General features: G+C 45.0%; 1 protein-coding gene across 2 annotated transcripts in view; it reads left to right on the top strand.

Moving 5' to 3' along the window:
- Window positions 1–17,348, top strand: part of ODAD2 (outer dynein arm docking complex subunit 2) — a 1,108,894-nt gene that overhangs the window by 404,875 nt on the left and 686,671 nt on the right. For both annotated transcript variants that reach the window (XM_085631770.1, XM_085631771.1), the window contains exon 8: window positions 16,723–16,934. In XM_085631770.1, coding sequence (XP_085487896.1) covers window positions 16,723–16,934 — 212 coding nt within the window. The remainder of the gene's footprint in view (window positions 1–16,722; window positions 16,935–17,348) is intronic.

Below are 17,348 nucleotides of genomic sequence, written 5' to 3'. Positions count from 1 at the left end.
TTTGGATAAAGTTGAACAGCATAGTTAATATCTTCCATAAACTTAGAAACAGTTTTTTTTTTTTTTTTAGGGTTTTTCGCGGTGCGCGCACCGTCTCCGTGTGCGCATGCGTGCGTGCTCCGTGCGTGCTCCGTGTGCGCATGCATGCGTGCTCCGTGCGTGCTCCGTGTGCGCATGTCATGTGATTACGAAACAACACTTTTCATTGGTTCATAGTAGTTTCAGTTCCAGAATCTTCAAACACCACACCCACTCCCCTCATTATTTCTTCTTATTTCCTGGGAGAAGGAGCTGAACAGCTTTTCCAGTACGTGAAAATGGCAGAACAGCAGTCTTCTTCAGGGAGTGAAGAGGAGACCTTTGTGCCACCAAGGCAGAGAAAACAAAAGGACTCATTCATATGGAAGTTCTTTACTTTTCCAGAGGGCCAGAAGAAGGTGAATGCCCCAAAAGTCACATGCACTGTTTGTGGAGTTGTCTTATCTAGAGGAGATCCAAAAAAAAATACTCCTTTAGTATTCATTCTATATTGAGGCACTTCCAAACAGTGCATCCTGTGGCTTATGCTCGTGAGTCTAGAAGAGCCACAAGAGACAACCCTCCAGCTGCTCAGCCGAGCACATCATCTGCGGCCGCAGATTCACCTGCTTCAAGACCTCTGGATATCCACCCTCTGTTCCAGAAGGTTCATTTACGGTGCAATGTGTGCAATGTTGTTCTCTGTTATGGTGAGAGCAGCATTAACTTCATAGAGAACAAAATACAGCAGCACACATGCTCCACCCCATAATTTTTTTCATTTTTTGTTTTTGTTCCTGTTGAACAGTTTCTCATTCCCTGTTTTTTTTTGCTGCTCTAAAAAAATTAAAAAAATTGTTAAAAAACTAAAAAAAAATACAAAACAAAAAAGACAAAAAAAACAGTTCTTTTCAGAACTCACTTCACTTCTCCAAGAAGAGCTATATTCCTAATATACTGTGTTGTAATTTTATTGAATGAATGTGTAGTGTATACATGAATGATTGAAATTATTGAAATGACTGAGTGAAGAGGTGGAAAGGACTGACAGAATGAGTGAGAAAAGGAAAGTATAATCAGTCATGAAAGGGAAGTGAAAGACTGACTGCAACAGAAGGACTAAGGGTAGAGGATACAGGTAAGAAGAGTGAATGAGTAAGGGAATGGCAGTGAGTAATGGAGACAGAGGGAGGGGGGAGTGAGAAAAGGGGAGTAAGGGACGGAGATAGGAAAAGGGAGTAACAGACGAAGCAGATGAAGTACAGCAGGGTAAAGGGCTTGAAAGTAAGAGAAGTGGAGTGATGGTGAGATAACAGGTATGAGAATTAAAAAAGGGGGTAAGAGAAAGTGAGACATGGGGAGTGAGGGGATGGAGGGATTTAGGAAACTGGAGTGAGAGAAAGGGAGTCAGGATTTCAATGAGCAAAGCAGAGTGAGGGAGAGTGAAGGAAAGAATGCGAAAAGGTGAAGGGGTGTGAGATACAGACAGGAGGAAGTGAAGTAGGAGAATAGGAGTGACTATGAGTAAAGGATAGTGACAGTTAGGGAAGGTGAGGGAAGGAGAATGACGGAGAAGGTTAAAAAACTTAACATAGATGGAAAATGAGTGATGGAGAGAGGAGGAGTGGTAGAAACAGAGGGGCAGATTTATAACAAACTAACGCAGCACGGTGCAGCAAGTTATTTTGCTGCGCCGTGCTGCGTTAGTTTCGAAGCACAGAGATGCGACATATTTACAAGAATATGTCGCATCTCTATGCTTCCCCTGCACTGGCGCACAAACTGCAGCCATGCGCCGGCGCAGGCTCCCTTGCACCATGCTGCAAGGATGCCTGCGTGGTGGGGAGATTGTTCTTCTGCAGGAAGGGACACCTTCCTGCACAAAAACAATCACAAGAGGCTTTTTCCTCTTTCAATGAGTGCTGTAGCATGCAGCACGCACTGAAAGAGGAAAAAATGAGGAGAAATGAAAACATTTCTCCTCGTTGTGCCTCGCTACGCCACCTCTAGGGTGGCGTAGCATTCACACGCATCTCCAGAGTTACGATTTCTCGTAAATCTGGAGATGTGTCTAGTTCTATGGGTGTTGCGTGGGAACACCCACAACAACACCCATGGAACGCCCCTTCAACGCACAGTGCTGCGTGTGAAGTGGCTGTATTTACGAGGAGAGGAAAAGTCACGCAGGGTGGCTTTTCCTCTCCTTGTAAATATGGAGGAGCCCCCTGCGCCACCAGTACGTCATGAAAAGTGACGTAGTGGTGGCGCAGGGGGCTTGTAAATCTGCCCCAGAGATGTTAAGGAAATTAAGGGTAAGACAGACAAAGGGAGAGAGACAGAAACAGAGACAGAGAGCAAGGAACTGAGAAGGAGTAAGGCAGTTAGAATGACTGAGACATATGGAGACAGGGAGAGAAACATGGTTGAAAAAATAGTGATGGAGGCAGTAAACCTAGGGGAGTAGTAGAGAAGGAGTGAGGGAGTTACGAAAGAGCAGTAAAGGAAGAAGAGAGAGGGAAGGGGAATGAGAAAAGCAGAGTGAGCAGAAGTGAAGAAAAGGGAGCATGAAAGTGAAGGGGTGAGAAATACAGATATTTTAAACTTACCTGACCAACACGAATTAAATCTCTGACAACAATTCCTGTGTGCAGACAGACTCATGGTGTGATTCTAGGCAGAAAACGATATTTGATTGGCAATTTGAAAGCACATTTACTACTGTGGTAGAGCAAGTGATAATTACTGTAACAGCCTGACACATTTTCCTTATAGTTTAGAGAGGCAGAAAAGAGCACATGTCCTAACAGCTACTTGAGACCATGAGCATGTGGAACCTGGGTGAGTGATTAGACTAGAGCAAAGGAAATGAGCCTTGGTGACGTTGAATGTGTTAGCGTTACACACTGCTATCTGTGCTATCTGAAATACCACACAGTGCTGAATAGTAAGCATGGGAGTGCAGGAAAATCAGCTGCCTGTGTGCTAAGAGTGTGCTTCTGGAGACTGTGTATTGTCAGGTGCAAGAGAGATCTGCATGGACGCTTGCACAACTGCATGAAGACTGCAGAGATGTATGTAAGAGTACATGTGTGGTAAGGGTTAATTGGAGTTTTGAACATGTAGGAACTACCTCACCCATTGCAGGAGTGGAAGGAAAATCCACCATGTTGATTTCAAATGTGTTAGCATTTGCCTCTCATTTGTGAGATATTGATTTGTGCTGAATGCTAACCATCACAGTTCAAGAAAACAAGCCGCCCCTTTCCTGCGAGTGCAAGTCTTACAGAACAAGAGCAACACGAATTAAATCTCTGACAACAATTCCTGTGTGCACACAGACTCATGATGTGATTCTAGGCACAACACAGTATTCCTGAGTGATACCAGTACACCATAACTTATGGTGAAGACATACTCCATAATATCTTACAAGTTCAAGGCAGTTAAATATCTTCCAAAACATAAAATGTAAAACACAGCTTTAAAAGAAGAAACACATTTCTATTATTTATATCAAAATGCACCACATACATCCCCTCTCAAATTCATAACTCACCTTTAAAAGCAGTTAGTTGAGAAAGAAATGTGGCACTCACACAGCAGATTTTCAGAGCCAGAATCTCTGAGCTGTACACCTCTCACCAGAACCAGTAAATGGCAAACTTTCCCTCTCTTTTTTCACACATATACATGTTAACTTCAAATCACATTGCTTCCCACATTTTTTCAAATGGAAACACACATTTCCATTGGTTGCAAATTTCAACCCTTTCCAAATGTTTCCTACCCCCAACATGACTTCTGCCTGCTAGCATAGCAACAGGTCATGGAACACTGGTGTGAGCAGAGAGGTCAGAAGTTCAGCACACAATGTTTCTAATCCAAAGAGCAAGAGTGCTTGACTTTTCAAACCTAACAGCAAATCCAAAGTAATGTTCTGTGGGAACACATTTTTCTGAACCAATACAAAACATGCTTGTAAAAATGTAAACATACAGCCTAGTTTTTAGTGTAGAATGGTGTGAAACAGCCAATGGGTTCTTTTTATTAAAAAAAAAGTATGTAAGCCTCCATTTTACAACTATCTTTCTTTTCATATTGCCATTCTACTGAAAGACACCTTCTGAGTGCATCCAGATCTCCTTGAGAGATGTTCACAGTGTGGATTGTAGGTCATAGCTATGTCTTCTGGAGTGAAAAGTATGCAGAACAAAGAGGTATTGTGAAAGACCTTGCTTTGCCAAATGTAAACATTAAATGGATTGGTCAGAGAGGGTTAAAGTGGCACCAATTAATGCCTTTGGTGAAATCCTTTCTACATCTCCCACAGCCTAACCTTATAATTGTGCACTGTGGTGGAAATGACCTAGGCACTTTAACTGGGGTAGGTCTGGAAATGCTTGTTAAGGACACCTTTGTGCAATTGATGTCACTATTTCCACAAACTACCTTTGTATATTCTAATATATGCCAAAGGCAAAAGTGGAACTGGTCCAACCAATATTGTCCTCAGATTGAGAAAGCAAGAAAGCACGTCAATAAGTCTGTTTCTGCTTTCCTCAGAGACTATGGTATGGGTTCTATATACCACAACAACTTGCGTTACAACATGCAAGGCATTTATATAGGAGACGGTGTACATTTCACAGATGAAGGGAACAGAGTCTTCCTCTTGAACTTTAGACTGTGCATCGGTACTTACTTGTAGGTACCAAAAAACCCTCAATGAACACAACGGCTCTTTTTAGAGCCAACCAACATCTAAACTATTACACTTGATTTTTAATTCTTTTTTTTTTACGAATTTCTTGCTGCCGTGCGCGCACCGTGCGCGCACCGTGCACACACCCCGCGAATTTTTGAAAGAAAAATAAAATGTTTTTTTCACCCTTTGGGATCCTTCAGAGACCCCCTGACGAAGGCTAGAGGGTCAGGAACTCTCTACCCTGCCCCCTTTTCACGTTCTCCACCTTTCTTTTAAATGGAAACACACATTTCTATTGCTTGCAAATTTCAACCCTTTCCAAATGATTCCTACCCCCAACATGACTTCTGCCTGCTAGCATAGCAACAGATCATGGAACACTGGTGTGAGCAGAGAGGTCAGAAGTTCAGCTTACAATGTTTCTAATCCAAAGAGCAAGAGTGCTTGACTTTTCAAACCTAACAGAAAATCCAAGGTAATGTTCTGTGGGAACACATTTTTCTGAACCAATACAACACATGCTTTTAAAAATGTAAACATACAGCCTAGTTTTTAGTGTTGAATGGTCTGAAACAGCCAATGAGTTCTTTTTATTAAAAAAAAGTATGTAAGCCTCCATTTTACAACTATCTTTCTTTTCATATTGCCATTCTACTGAAAGACACCTTCTGAGTGCATCCAGGTCTCCTCCTCACTCCCTGAAGTAGACTGCTGTTCTGCCATTTTCAAGTAAAATTGATAGCTGTTCAGCTCCTTGTCCCAGGAAATAAGAAGAAATAGTGAGGGGAGTGGGTGTGGTGTTTGAAGATTTTGGAACAGAAACTACTATGAACCAATGCTTCTGAGTGCATCCAGATCTCCTCCTCACTCCCTGAAGTAGACTGCTGTTCTGCCATTTTCAAGCAAAATTGAAACCTGTTCAGCTCCTTTTCCCAGGAAATAAGAAGAAATAGTGAGGGGAGTGGCAAAGCATTTATAGAGGAGACGGTGTACATTTCACAGATGAATGGAACAGAGTCTTCCTCTTGAACTAAAGACTCTGCATCGGTACTTACTTCTAGGTACCAAAAAACACTCAATGAACACAACGGCTCTTTTTAGAGCCAACCAACATCTAAACACTTAAACTTGATTTTTAATTCTATTTTTTTAATGAATTTTTTGCCGCCGTGCGCGCACCCCGCGATTTTTTGAAAAAAAAAAAAAATTTTTTTTTCACCCTTCGGGGTCCTTCAGGGACCCCCTGACAAAGGCTAGGGGGTCAGGAACTCTCTACCCTGCCCCCTTTTCCCGTTCTCCACCTTTGTTTTTCACTGCCACACACAAAATGGCATCCGACACTTCCTGATTTCGACCGATTCGAATGTTGACTGACATCTAACCACCAATCAGAATTACGCTCGCGCACGGCACCAATATAGATATTTATGTACTTTTAACTGCAATTTTCTCAGGAACTACTGAACAGATTGACACCATATATGCAAAAGGCACATGCCTGACCTGAGGACTACCTCTTTGCCAAATTTCAAGTAATTCTGTTCAGCCGTTCAGGCTGTACCTTCGACTAAAGGTCCTATGGGAAAATGCATGGGGAAAACGCGTTTTGGGACCCCCTTTTTTCTCAGCCCCCGCTTGACGAATCACCCCGAGACTTTCAGGGTAGGAGCTGAGCCGAGCGCCCCATTAGTTTTGAAAATTTCACGAGGATTCGTCATCCGGCGCCAAAGTTATTCAAAATAGAATTTTCAGATTTCCTATGGGAACTCGGTCCTAACTATAACTATCTACTGGTGTCAAGAATTCCTGTCATGCGAGGGGAGGAAAACGGTAACCAGCGAAAACGGACTACATCTCCCAGGATGCTTAGCGGTTGAGAGGTTATGTAAACAGGAGAGCTGTTACATAACTCAAGGAAAACACGCCCTTATGTAAACAGGAGAGCTGTTACATAACTCAAGGAAAACACGCCCTATAAAGGGAGGAACCGGGAGGTACAACGCTGTCGGATATTGTGTTTACACCGACGTACCTGCTTCGTGAAGAGCAGTGTTCCGGAGTGGTGCTCCAGTAAGGCAAGAACGGAGGTAGGTCGAGTCGTTACTCCCTGGGCCGTGTCTTGCCCCATCGTCACCTGTGAAGGACCCGGAAGCTCTACCGGTCAACCATTGAGCTTCGCTTTTTGACTCGGCTGAGTCAAAGCGCAGTGGCGCTTTTGCTGGTTGGAGTCGTAACTCCCAGCCCGACCAGAGATACAGGGACTGCCAGCTGTAACGCACACCAGGAGGTGTTTGCCGCGTTACAGACTCGGAAGTCCACAGGATCGATCGAGCGGCTGCTCTCGGTTCAGTCTTCTTGCTTTTTGATTGGGGTATCGGTGACGCATCACCAGGAGGTGACTCCGCGTCCCGGTGCAGTCTGAGGAAGAGGTTGAGCGGCTGCTCCCTTCAGGTAGAGACCCCGGCTGGGTGTTTCCCTGACTCCTCGATTCTCCCCAACACTCTTCGTGCCCCTCACAGCCTACCGATTGGCATTGTCGGCCATTTCATTTCTGCCCTCTGTTGGCATACGCCGGGATCGGCGTATATGCAGAGGACGGTTAGGACCATCCGTGCTGTGGGCTGGTAACGTACTTAGCCTGGAGGATTCCAGTGACTATAACTTTTGTTTATTCTTTGTATTATTTTTGCCTTCATTAAAATAACTAACCCTTCACAAGTGGTTGCGTCCTCATTATCGTGTCTGTTAAACGATCCTGAGACGTTCAGGGCGTTACAAAATATCCGACCTTAATAACACTAACTGTTTCCCGGTCGATAACAGACATGGCAACACTTGATGATGTGCTGGCTGCTTTAGCGACCGTGCAAGTTGAAGTGGCTGCCTCTAGGCAAGAAACAGCCGATGTAAAAGCCAGACTGGATGCTATCCAATTGGACCCGCTCACGCCCAGCACCTCCCTCACGAACCAGACCCCTGCGGTAGTAGTGGAAATGCCGGTAGCCATCCCCTTGGCAACACCAGAGAGGTACAGTGGGGATCCTAACACAGTGCAGGTATTCCTCACACAAGTGGTGCTACATTTATCGTGCAAACCAAAGGCGTTCCCCACGAGTCAGGCTCGTGTGGCTTTCCTTATTTCCTATTTTGCTGGAAACGCGGCACAATGGGCCGTACCTCTGGTGAGCAGGGACGACCCCATCTTATGTGATTGGGGTGCTTTTCGCGAGGAATTCCTGAAGGTATTCGACAGAAGGGCTGACTCGTACACGGCGGACCGTGAAATGCTTGAGTTGAGACAGGGATCCAACGACCTGGTGCAGTATCTCAACGCGTTTCGAAGGCTGGTTGCGGAAACCAAGTGGCCTGTTGCTAAACAGACGGCGCTCTTCCATCAAGGGCTGTGCGATGAGCTCAAGGACGCCGTGGCTCATATTGACCCTCAACCCAAGACATGTGAGGGCCTTATCAACCTGGTATTATGGCTGGAACATAGGCTAAGTGAAAGAAAGGGGGATCATGGGAGAAAAGGAAAATCCCTTCCATCCTATGTGACGGTGGGAAGTCCTGAAACTTCCACCGCATCCAAGGGAGAACCCATGGACATTGGCGCAATACGAGCGAGCCTCACAGCCACGGAGAAAGAGTCACGCCGTAAACAAGGATTGTGCATACATTGTGGCAAAAAAGGCCACTACGTACGTGAATGCCCTGCCAAACCGAAGACGTCACGTTATCGGGCCAACCGGTCGGTAACAGCCGTGGTGGACATACCGGCGGAAAAATAGAGGACTCCCAGACCAAAGAAGGGGCATCTCGGAGTCACTCATCCATCCCTTCACTTTCCAACTCGGTCACTAAGGGACAACGACACCTGTTTCTCACGGTGCACGTGGGAGTGCATGACCAGTGGATTCCCGTTGTGGCCATGGTGGATTCAGGGGCCACTGGCATGTTTATGGACCACAACGAGGCATGCAGGCTAGGGCTAGTGCTTCTTCCCAAAGCTGTACCCGAAGACGTCTATGCTGTAGACGGAAGGCGATTGGTGACGGGGCCCATCGGGCAGCACACGGGGGTCCTTCCGATGAGATATGGGAGGAACCATTTGGAACAAATCGATTTTAACATCATCCGAGCGCCCCAATATGGCGTCATATTGGGATTGCCGTGGCTACAGAAACACAACCCCTCTGTGGATTGGCCAACACATCGCATCGAAATGACGTCACCGTATTGCATCCTGCATTGTGGAATAAGAACGGAATCCCTTGACGCAGATGAGAGCGGGAGTCAGACAGTGGCTACAGCGGCAGAAAAAGATGTGGCTCTCCCCCAGGCTTATCACAGTTTTGAGGATGTATTTGATGAGGTGAAGGCGGAAGTGCTACCACCACATAGACAGTTTGACTGCCAGATCGACCTGGTGCCAGGGGCCAGCGTTCCCAGCGGCAGGCTGTATGCCCTGACGGACCCTGAAAACGTGCATCTCCGGGGGTACCTGGATAAACTCCTCAAGCTAGGATTCATCCGCCCGTCCAAGTCTCCGGCCGCCTCGCCACTCTTCTTCATCCCGAAGGCTAATGGGGAGCTGAGAGCCTGTGTGGACTTTAGGGCATTGAATGCGATAACCATAAAAAATCGGTACCCCTTGCCTCTCATCAGTGTACTTCTGGAACAGGTCAAGAAAGCTCGTATCTACACCAAGTTGGATTTGAAAGGGGCATACCATCTGGTGCGCATGAGGGACGGAGACGAGTGGAAGACCGCCTTTAAGACCAGGTTCGGCCTTTTTGAGTACCTCGTCATGCTGTTCGGTCTGTGCAACGCCCCGGCAGCCTTTCAGTACTTTTTGAATGAGGTATTCAGAGAGGAGTTGGATATCTACGTGGTCGTATATATCGACGACATCCTCATCTATTCGTCCAGTGTGGAGGAGCACGTACACCACGTCAAAGCTGTGCTCCAAAAGCTGAGGGAAAACATGCTGTTTTGTAAATTCAGCAAGTGTGACTTCCACGTCACATCCGTGGAATTCCTCGGAGTGATGCTGAGTCCAGAGGGACAGGAGATGGCAGAACGAAAGATCAAGGCGGTGAAAGAATGGCCGGTGCCCCAAAGCGTGAAGGACGTCCAAAGTTTCATTGGCTTCGCCAACTTTTACAGGCGGTTTATAGATGGATTTTCAGGATTGGTGGCCCCAATCACACAGCTACTGAGGAAGTCCAAGGAGTTTGTCTGGTCCCCTGAAGCGAACAAAGCCTTTGAGGCCCTGAAAAGCGCCTTTGGTAAGGCGCCGGTGTTGGCTCACCCCGATCCGGATCTCCCCTACGTGGTGGAAGCGGACGCATCGGATGTGGCGCTGGGGGCTATCTTGTCCCAACGCAACCACGACACAGGGGTGCTTCATCCCGTTGCGTACATGTCCCGCAAACTCAACGACGCCGAACGCAACTACCATATTGCGGAGAAGGAGCTTCTCGCAATCAAGGACACCTTCACCGAATGGAGGCATTGGTTGATGGGGGCAAGACATGTGGTATCGGTGTACACGGACCATCGGAACCTACAGTTCATGACGGCCACAAGACACCTTTCTCCCAGGCAGCTGCGGTGGATGATCTTCTTTGCGGGGTTCAACTTCCGCATCACATATCGGCCGGGGACGGAAAACCGGAAGGCGGACGCCCTGTCCCGTCAATCTGCAGTTAAGGAACCATTGCCTGCGACCGAGCGTTCCATCATTTCCCCGAGGATGGTATTGGGGGTTATCCAACCGGATACTTTCCTGAGGGGAATAAAGAGAGGGATCAGGTCATTCGCATGGCGGAGGTGGCTCCTCAGTCACAGAGAATGGCAGCTGACGGACGGGATACCCCTGAAGGGCAGGTGCCTATTGATACCCATGCCTAGGCTAAGGAAACAAGCATTCATCTGGTGCCATGACTCTCCATGCGCAGGTCATTTGGGCTTTGAAAAAACGGTGGCTAGCATGGGACGGCATTTCTGGTGGCCAACCATGAGAGTGGATGTCAGGAGGTGGGGACAGGCGTGTCCTACGTGTGCTACCATGAAGGCCGACCATGGCCGAACCCAAGGGCTCTTACATCCACTTCCGACCCCGGATAGACCATGGGATAGCATATCACTGGACTTCGTGGTGGGCCTACCGGTAGACCAGGGGATGACGGCAATACTGGTGGTGGTGGATTACTTGACGAAAATGGGGCACTTCATCCCCTGCAAGAGAGTCCCTACGGCCGGGGAATTGGCGTCACTACTCCTAAAGAATGTGGTACGACTGCATGGATTACCTGGGGTGATCGTGTCGGACCGGGGGTCGCAGTTTACTGCGCAATTCTGGAAGACTTGGTGCACTGCGCTGCATGTTAAGACCGCCCTGTCCACCAGCTACCACCCTCAAACGGACGGCCAAACCGAGCTCCTGAACCAAACGCTCAAACAGTATCTGCGATGTTTTGTGGACCAAGGCAGGGAAGAATGGGTCGACTTGCTATGGGTTGCAGAGATAGCCTATAACAACGCCACTCACAGCTCCACACAGTCATCTCCGTTCTATAACAACTATGGCCAACATCCCAGGTTCTTGCCATTTCTACATCCGTTCAGAGAGGACAGGATTCCCGCCACAGCGGACAGGGTGGCACACATAAAAGACACGTTGATGCGCTCAAGGGCTGTCCTAATAGAGGCCAAGAGAAGATACAAGGCTGCGGCAGACAGGAAGAGAAGGCCCGGGCCACTGTACCGCACTGGAGACTACGTCTGGATATCCACAAGAAACATGAGGTTTCGAAAGAACAGTGTGTTCCATCCCAAGTACATGGGCCCCTATCGAATTACCAAATGTATGGGTCCCGTGAACGTGAAGGTGTGCTTGCCCCAGTCATTGCGGATACACCCTGTCTTTCATGTATCATTGCTCAAACCAGCACCCTCCAAGCCGTCTGAGACACCTAGGCCGGTATGCGTGGAGTCGGAGGTGGAGTATGAAGTGTCGGGCATACGGGCGTCCAAATGGCACAGGGGGAAGCTGTGGTACCTGGTTGCATGGAAAGGCTATGGCCCGGAGGAGCAATCATGGGAACCGGCTGAAGGGGTTCATGCTCCGCGCTTGGTCTCCTTGTTCCATCGGCGTTTTCCTGCCAGCGCTGGACCCGTGGGGAGCCGCTGAGAGGGAGGATGTACTGTCAAGAATTCCTGTCATGCGAGGGGAGGAAAACGGTAACCAGCGAAAACGGACTACATCTCCCAGGATGCTTAGCGGTTGAGAGGTTATGTAAACAGGAGAGCTGTTACATAACTCAAGGAAAACACGCCCTTATGTAAACAGGAGAGCTGTTACAACTGGTGACCGCCAGTAGATAATATATAAATATATATATATATATATATATATATATATATATATATATTATCTACTGGCGGTCGCCAGTAGATAGTTATAGTTAGGACCCTGTTTCCATAGGAAATCCGCAACATTCTATTTGAAATAACTTTGGCGCCGGTCGTCGAATCCTCGCAAAATTTTCAAAACTAATGGGGCGCTACGCTACGCTCCTACCCTGAAAGTCTCGGGGGGATTCGTCAAGCGCGGGCTGAGAAAAAAGGGGGGTCCCAAAACGCGTTTTCCCCATGCATTTTTCCATAGGACCTTTAGACACAGCTACAGCCCGAACGGCTGAACAGAGTTACTTGAAATTTGGCAGAGAGGTAGTCTACAGGTCAAGGAAGTGCCTTTTGTAGGTCTGGTGTAAATCTGTTCAGTAGGTCCTGAGAAAATAGCATTTAAATCAATATATATATCTGTAAGCGCGCTCCGTGCGCTTACCGTGCGCTTACGGTAAGCTTACCGTACGCGTACAGTGCCGTGCGCGAGCGCGATTCTGATTGGCTGTTAGATCTTAGTAAACATTCGAATCGGTCGAAACCAGGAAGTGTCGGACACCATTTTCTCTCTCGCACTCTGAGGGGGGGAGGAAAAACAAAGTTGGATAACATGAAAAGGGGCAGGCTAGACAGCTCCTAACCACCTAGCCATGGTTAGGGTGTCCCAAAAGAAACCCCAAGGCCAAAAATTCATTTATTTATTTTTTTTTTAAACGCCGATTGCGCATACCGTACGCGTACAGTCAAAAATAAATAAAAAACAAAACATTATCCACATTTTCCCCACCCTGTGTGCAAAAGGTGCCCGTAGGGCACCTTTAGGGCATGGCTTATGTATGTATTGAACATTTAACAGATAACCTTTCACAACGAAGCGCATAATATGTCCTCCGTGTGCGGACGGTGCGCGAAGCGCATTGTGCGTACATGGCCCATCCAGCGTAACGTGGGCACGCGGTGCGCGTAGCACACCGCGTGCCCACCGTGCGTGCACGACACTAACTGCATAAAGTGGGCGCGCGGTGCGCGAAGCGCACCGCGTGCTCACTGTGCGCGCACGGTGCGCGAAGTGCACCGTGCGCGCACGAAACGAACTGCGTGAAGTGGGCGCGCACGCCACGAACGGCGTAAAGTAACTTAGCATTTAAAAAACCGTACAAATTCACTGAAAAAAACATAGGTTTCACACACGTTATAGTTAGGAATTAGCATTTAAAAAACCTTGCAAATTCACTGAAAAAACCATAGGTTTCACACATGTTACAGTTAGCTGGACATTTCACTCGTAAAAAACCATTGAAATTCCCCCGTTATAGTTAGTGCAGGCAACTATAACTCACGCGACCGCAATCCTCTGCTGATGACATATGTGTCTTTATGAAAAAAAAATATTTGTAATATATGTATAGCTAAAATTTAATGGAAGAAGACATGGGCAAATAAGTGTCTAAATACAGCATTAGCATCAGCAGAGGATTGCGGTCGCGTGAGTTATAGTTGCCTGCACTAACTATAACGGGGGAATTTCAATGGTTTTTTACGAGTGAAATGTCCAGCTAACTATAACATGTGTGAAACCTAAGGTTTTTTCAGTGAATATATATATATATATATATATATATCGATATAGATAGATAGATAGATAGATAGATAGATAGATAGATAGATAGATAGTAAAGCGGTGATTCAGAGATTGTATTAACTTGCAAACTTAAAAGGTGAGGAGCTTTAGTGGGAATATCACTATCACATTAAGAGAGAGGAATTCAAATCCTAGCACACGGCCTCCAAACAATATCAATACACACCAGAAATAAGGTAGTAGCAAAAGCATTATGTGTACTTGAAGAGTGCCAGTGTCCTAGACAGAATTGATAGTACAGTAAGTCCGCCAAATGTAAACCCAAGAGTATCTCTTTATTTAATGGGTATGTCGGGCAGGGTTAAAAACAATAGTTTGGATGTGTCTGGAGATATCATGACTTGGTCATCTCTCTTACCAACTTGTTTCGGCTCCTTTCATAGCTTGGAAAGGCTCCTGGGTCTTCTGCAGGGTAACTAGGATCCCTAATATATCAATGTTTTTCTTAAGTCCATGCTTAGGTAAGAATAAGTCTCACCTTACCAATCAGTTCAGTACAACGGAGTCAACTAGTAGAGAGAATTAATAGATAGGTCTTATACTTTTCCGTCATTTCGAACCCAGTTCATTTTTATGTCATCACATTCTCATTGGATAGTGCTATTCCAGTATACAAACATGACAAACAAAACAGACTACACACATGTTACAAATGTGGGCACGTCTATTGTGTGCAGTCACTTACCCTATGATATAGGGATTCAGGTCCCACATGTCTCAAATGGAGGAGGGCTGCTTTTGTAGTCTCACAATATATTTGTAGAAAAAATAACAAGTAGTTGTCATTCTTTGTAACCTAAAACATTATAATTTGTATTTGGTATGTCATGTTTAAGTCAAAATTATGAAGGCAGGGTCATCTTTAGCTGTTATAATTCATCAGGTAAGAATTAAATTAAGTAGGGTACAAGAAAGCAGAGGAGCATAGAGGATGTCCTTTTATTTTAAGATACCAACATAGTCTTGCTGCGTAGATCAATATTCTTGTGTAGGCAATGGTTAGAGACATATGGTAGGGTCTAATGTGTTTTTAATTGTGCCTTTATTTTATAATCAAATTCTGATCTTAAGTGATTGTTGAGATTTAACGGTCCCCATATTGTGTGTGAGTTTATTCTCACTGGAATGCTAATTTGATATTTATCACTGCCGAACGGTACCTGTAAATGAATAAATGCTCATTTAAACAAAAAGTACTCCATGGCATATGCTTGCCACCTCCACAGCTCAGGCAGAGTCTGTAGTCGAATGCGTTTAATGAACGTAATTGCTGCTGACACTAGAGTTCCGTATCCAGTGAGCGTTGAACAATGCGCGTTAACAAAGGCAAAAAAAACATATGTGCCGTAAGTCATTGGTGTCGGCAGCTGTGGCTTGTGGCAAACAAAGGCAATTGTGATCATGCAAACATCTAGCACAGGTACATGGCACATTCTAAAATTAAATGCGCTCATGTGATCGTAATTGCTGCTAGCTGTGTTTACTATGTTGCATTTAAGACATAGGAAGTCGCATTCCCGGTGTCAATGCAGGCTAAAAAGGACAAGGGTATGGATCACATCCACTTTTAGAGGCTTTATCTCCAGAAAGATAAATAGTGTGTAGACAGTGGCTAACCAAACTGATGTACATTGTAAACTACATAGCCTGTTGCAGGGGAGGGTTAGGACTCAGTGTACACTAGAGGATGGGCAGGGTGTTGTGATGTGATAGTAAAGTTCAAAATCTTAACGAGAAAAAACATTGTTGGAGGCAGAGATTTTGCAGTGGAAGATATTTTCTTGAATCAGAGGTGAGGTCTTAATAGGACAATGAGGAAACAGGAAAAAAAACAAATTCTGCATTACAGTAGTGGGTGCATAGAACAGCATTTCGTAAGATCTTGTGAAAGCTAAAAAAAACACGAATAATTTCAGAATAGTCTGGGATAAAAACACTGGCACACTGTTAAGCAGTACCATTTCAGGCATGGTTGTATACAGCGAGTGGTAATATCGAATGAGTTTGCGTGATGGGTTTCAGCTCAGATTTTACATTACTGTTTTCTATTTTTTTATTTCTGTTTCTGCATCGTACCTGTTAAACATAACATAACCTAACGAGTATTTGTAAAGCGCACGTTCACCTAAGGGTATATTGGCGCTGAATAATAGATGTTTATTGCTACGCAACTCAATGGTACCTATTTTATCGACCTCAGAAGGATGAGAGACTGTATGCGTGTGAATTGAACCCACCTAGCTCCTAAATTAATTACTACATTGACTCACTGCATTAGTCACCTTCACAGTGGAAATAAGAGTTTCAGAGGTAAATATAAAAATACATTTGGTTCGTGAGCACTTTGCCTCTCTCTAGGCAGGAAAAACAACCGCTTTGCACAGGATTCTTAATCTTAAATAGTTCGATAAAATGTTTGGTCTGGAGCTGGCACCATTACTCAATTGCTTTTGGAACATTGGTATCGCCCTGCACAGCTCTTTTATATACATTAATTGAAAAAATGCAAACTTAACCTTACAGTATTTTTACTACAGCATGACTGAAAGCCTATAACTATGTTGTTGTATATTCATAGATTCCCAAATTTCAATTCACTTGCTTACGGCAGGCGGTTAATTGTGGTCGATCAGGTTAACAGATGTTGGTCGCCATTGCAGATGTTACGTTATGTGGCTTGAGGCAATAGACAGATGCATTGTAGGTCGGTAGCAGAATTGAAATATATTTACAGTGTTTTTCCTCGTTGAATGGAACTGATTCACATTAGTGATGATATATTTATTGGAAGAATGTTTGGGATACTATATTAAATGCATACAGCTGTTTATAGAAATTGATTATATTAAATGGAAGTGCAATTTCATATGTGTAATGGTATAACCCTGACATAATCGTTCTTTATAAACTGTGCATTTGTCAATATTTCAATTATATTTTCTTTTAGGATTTTATATTCCATGAAGAACCAGAGATATCTGAAGATACACCGTACACAGAAGCAATTGATGTGGAGGAACCTAGCAAAACTGAGAGATCCATTGAGTATTTACAGAAACTGGAGAGCGAAAAGGCAAAGCAGTTTCTTGCAAGAAGCAGACTTCCGGGCAAACAAAAATATGAACCATCTGAGAAATGGAAGAACCTTGGCCTCACTGAGTATGTCACACTTTTAATCATTTAGGTCTATTTTTTAATAATTCCAATTATTGTATAATTTTATTAAAATAAAACACATTTATAACAATAAAATAACAGTGTAACTGAAGTGTACGCATCTTTCGTTTAGGGTGCCTGTTATTTTGAATGTTATGTCAATTCCAGGCATGAGTTCAGAAATGTTAGATCATCACCGTCTCCTTCTTTCTGTTGAACAGCACATCTGCACCTGAAAAGCACAAGAATATACATTTACGGACAAAATAGGGAGACATACGACCTGTTCTTCCCATGTTCTATTTTTAAATCTTGAGTTGGTGTGTACAGTAGGATATTGTATATTGAGGATAAGTAGAAAAGGACCTTAGAAATGTAGCCCATATTTACTGGCAAGTTCCAGTATAACAGTATAAT

This window comes from Triturus cristatus, chromosome 10 (assembly GCF_964204655.1).
Source record: "Triturus cristatus chromosome 10, aTriCri1.1, whole genome shotgun sequence".
NCBI lineage: Eukaryota > Metazoa > Chordata > Amphibia > Caudata > Salamandridae > Triturus > Triturus cristatus.
The sequence above is the reverse complement of the archived record's forward strand: the minus strand, read 5'-3'. Positions and strand labels throughout refer to the sequence as shown.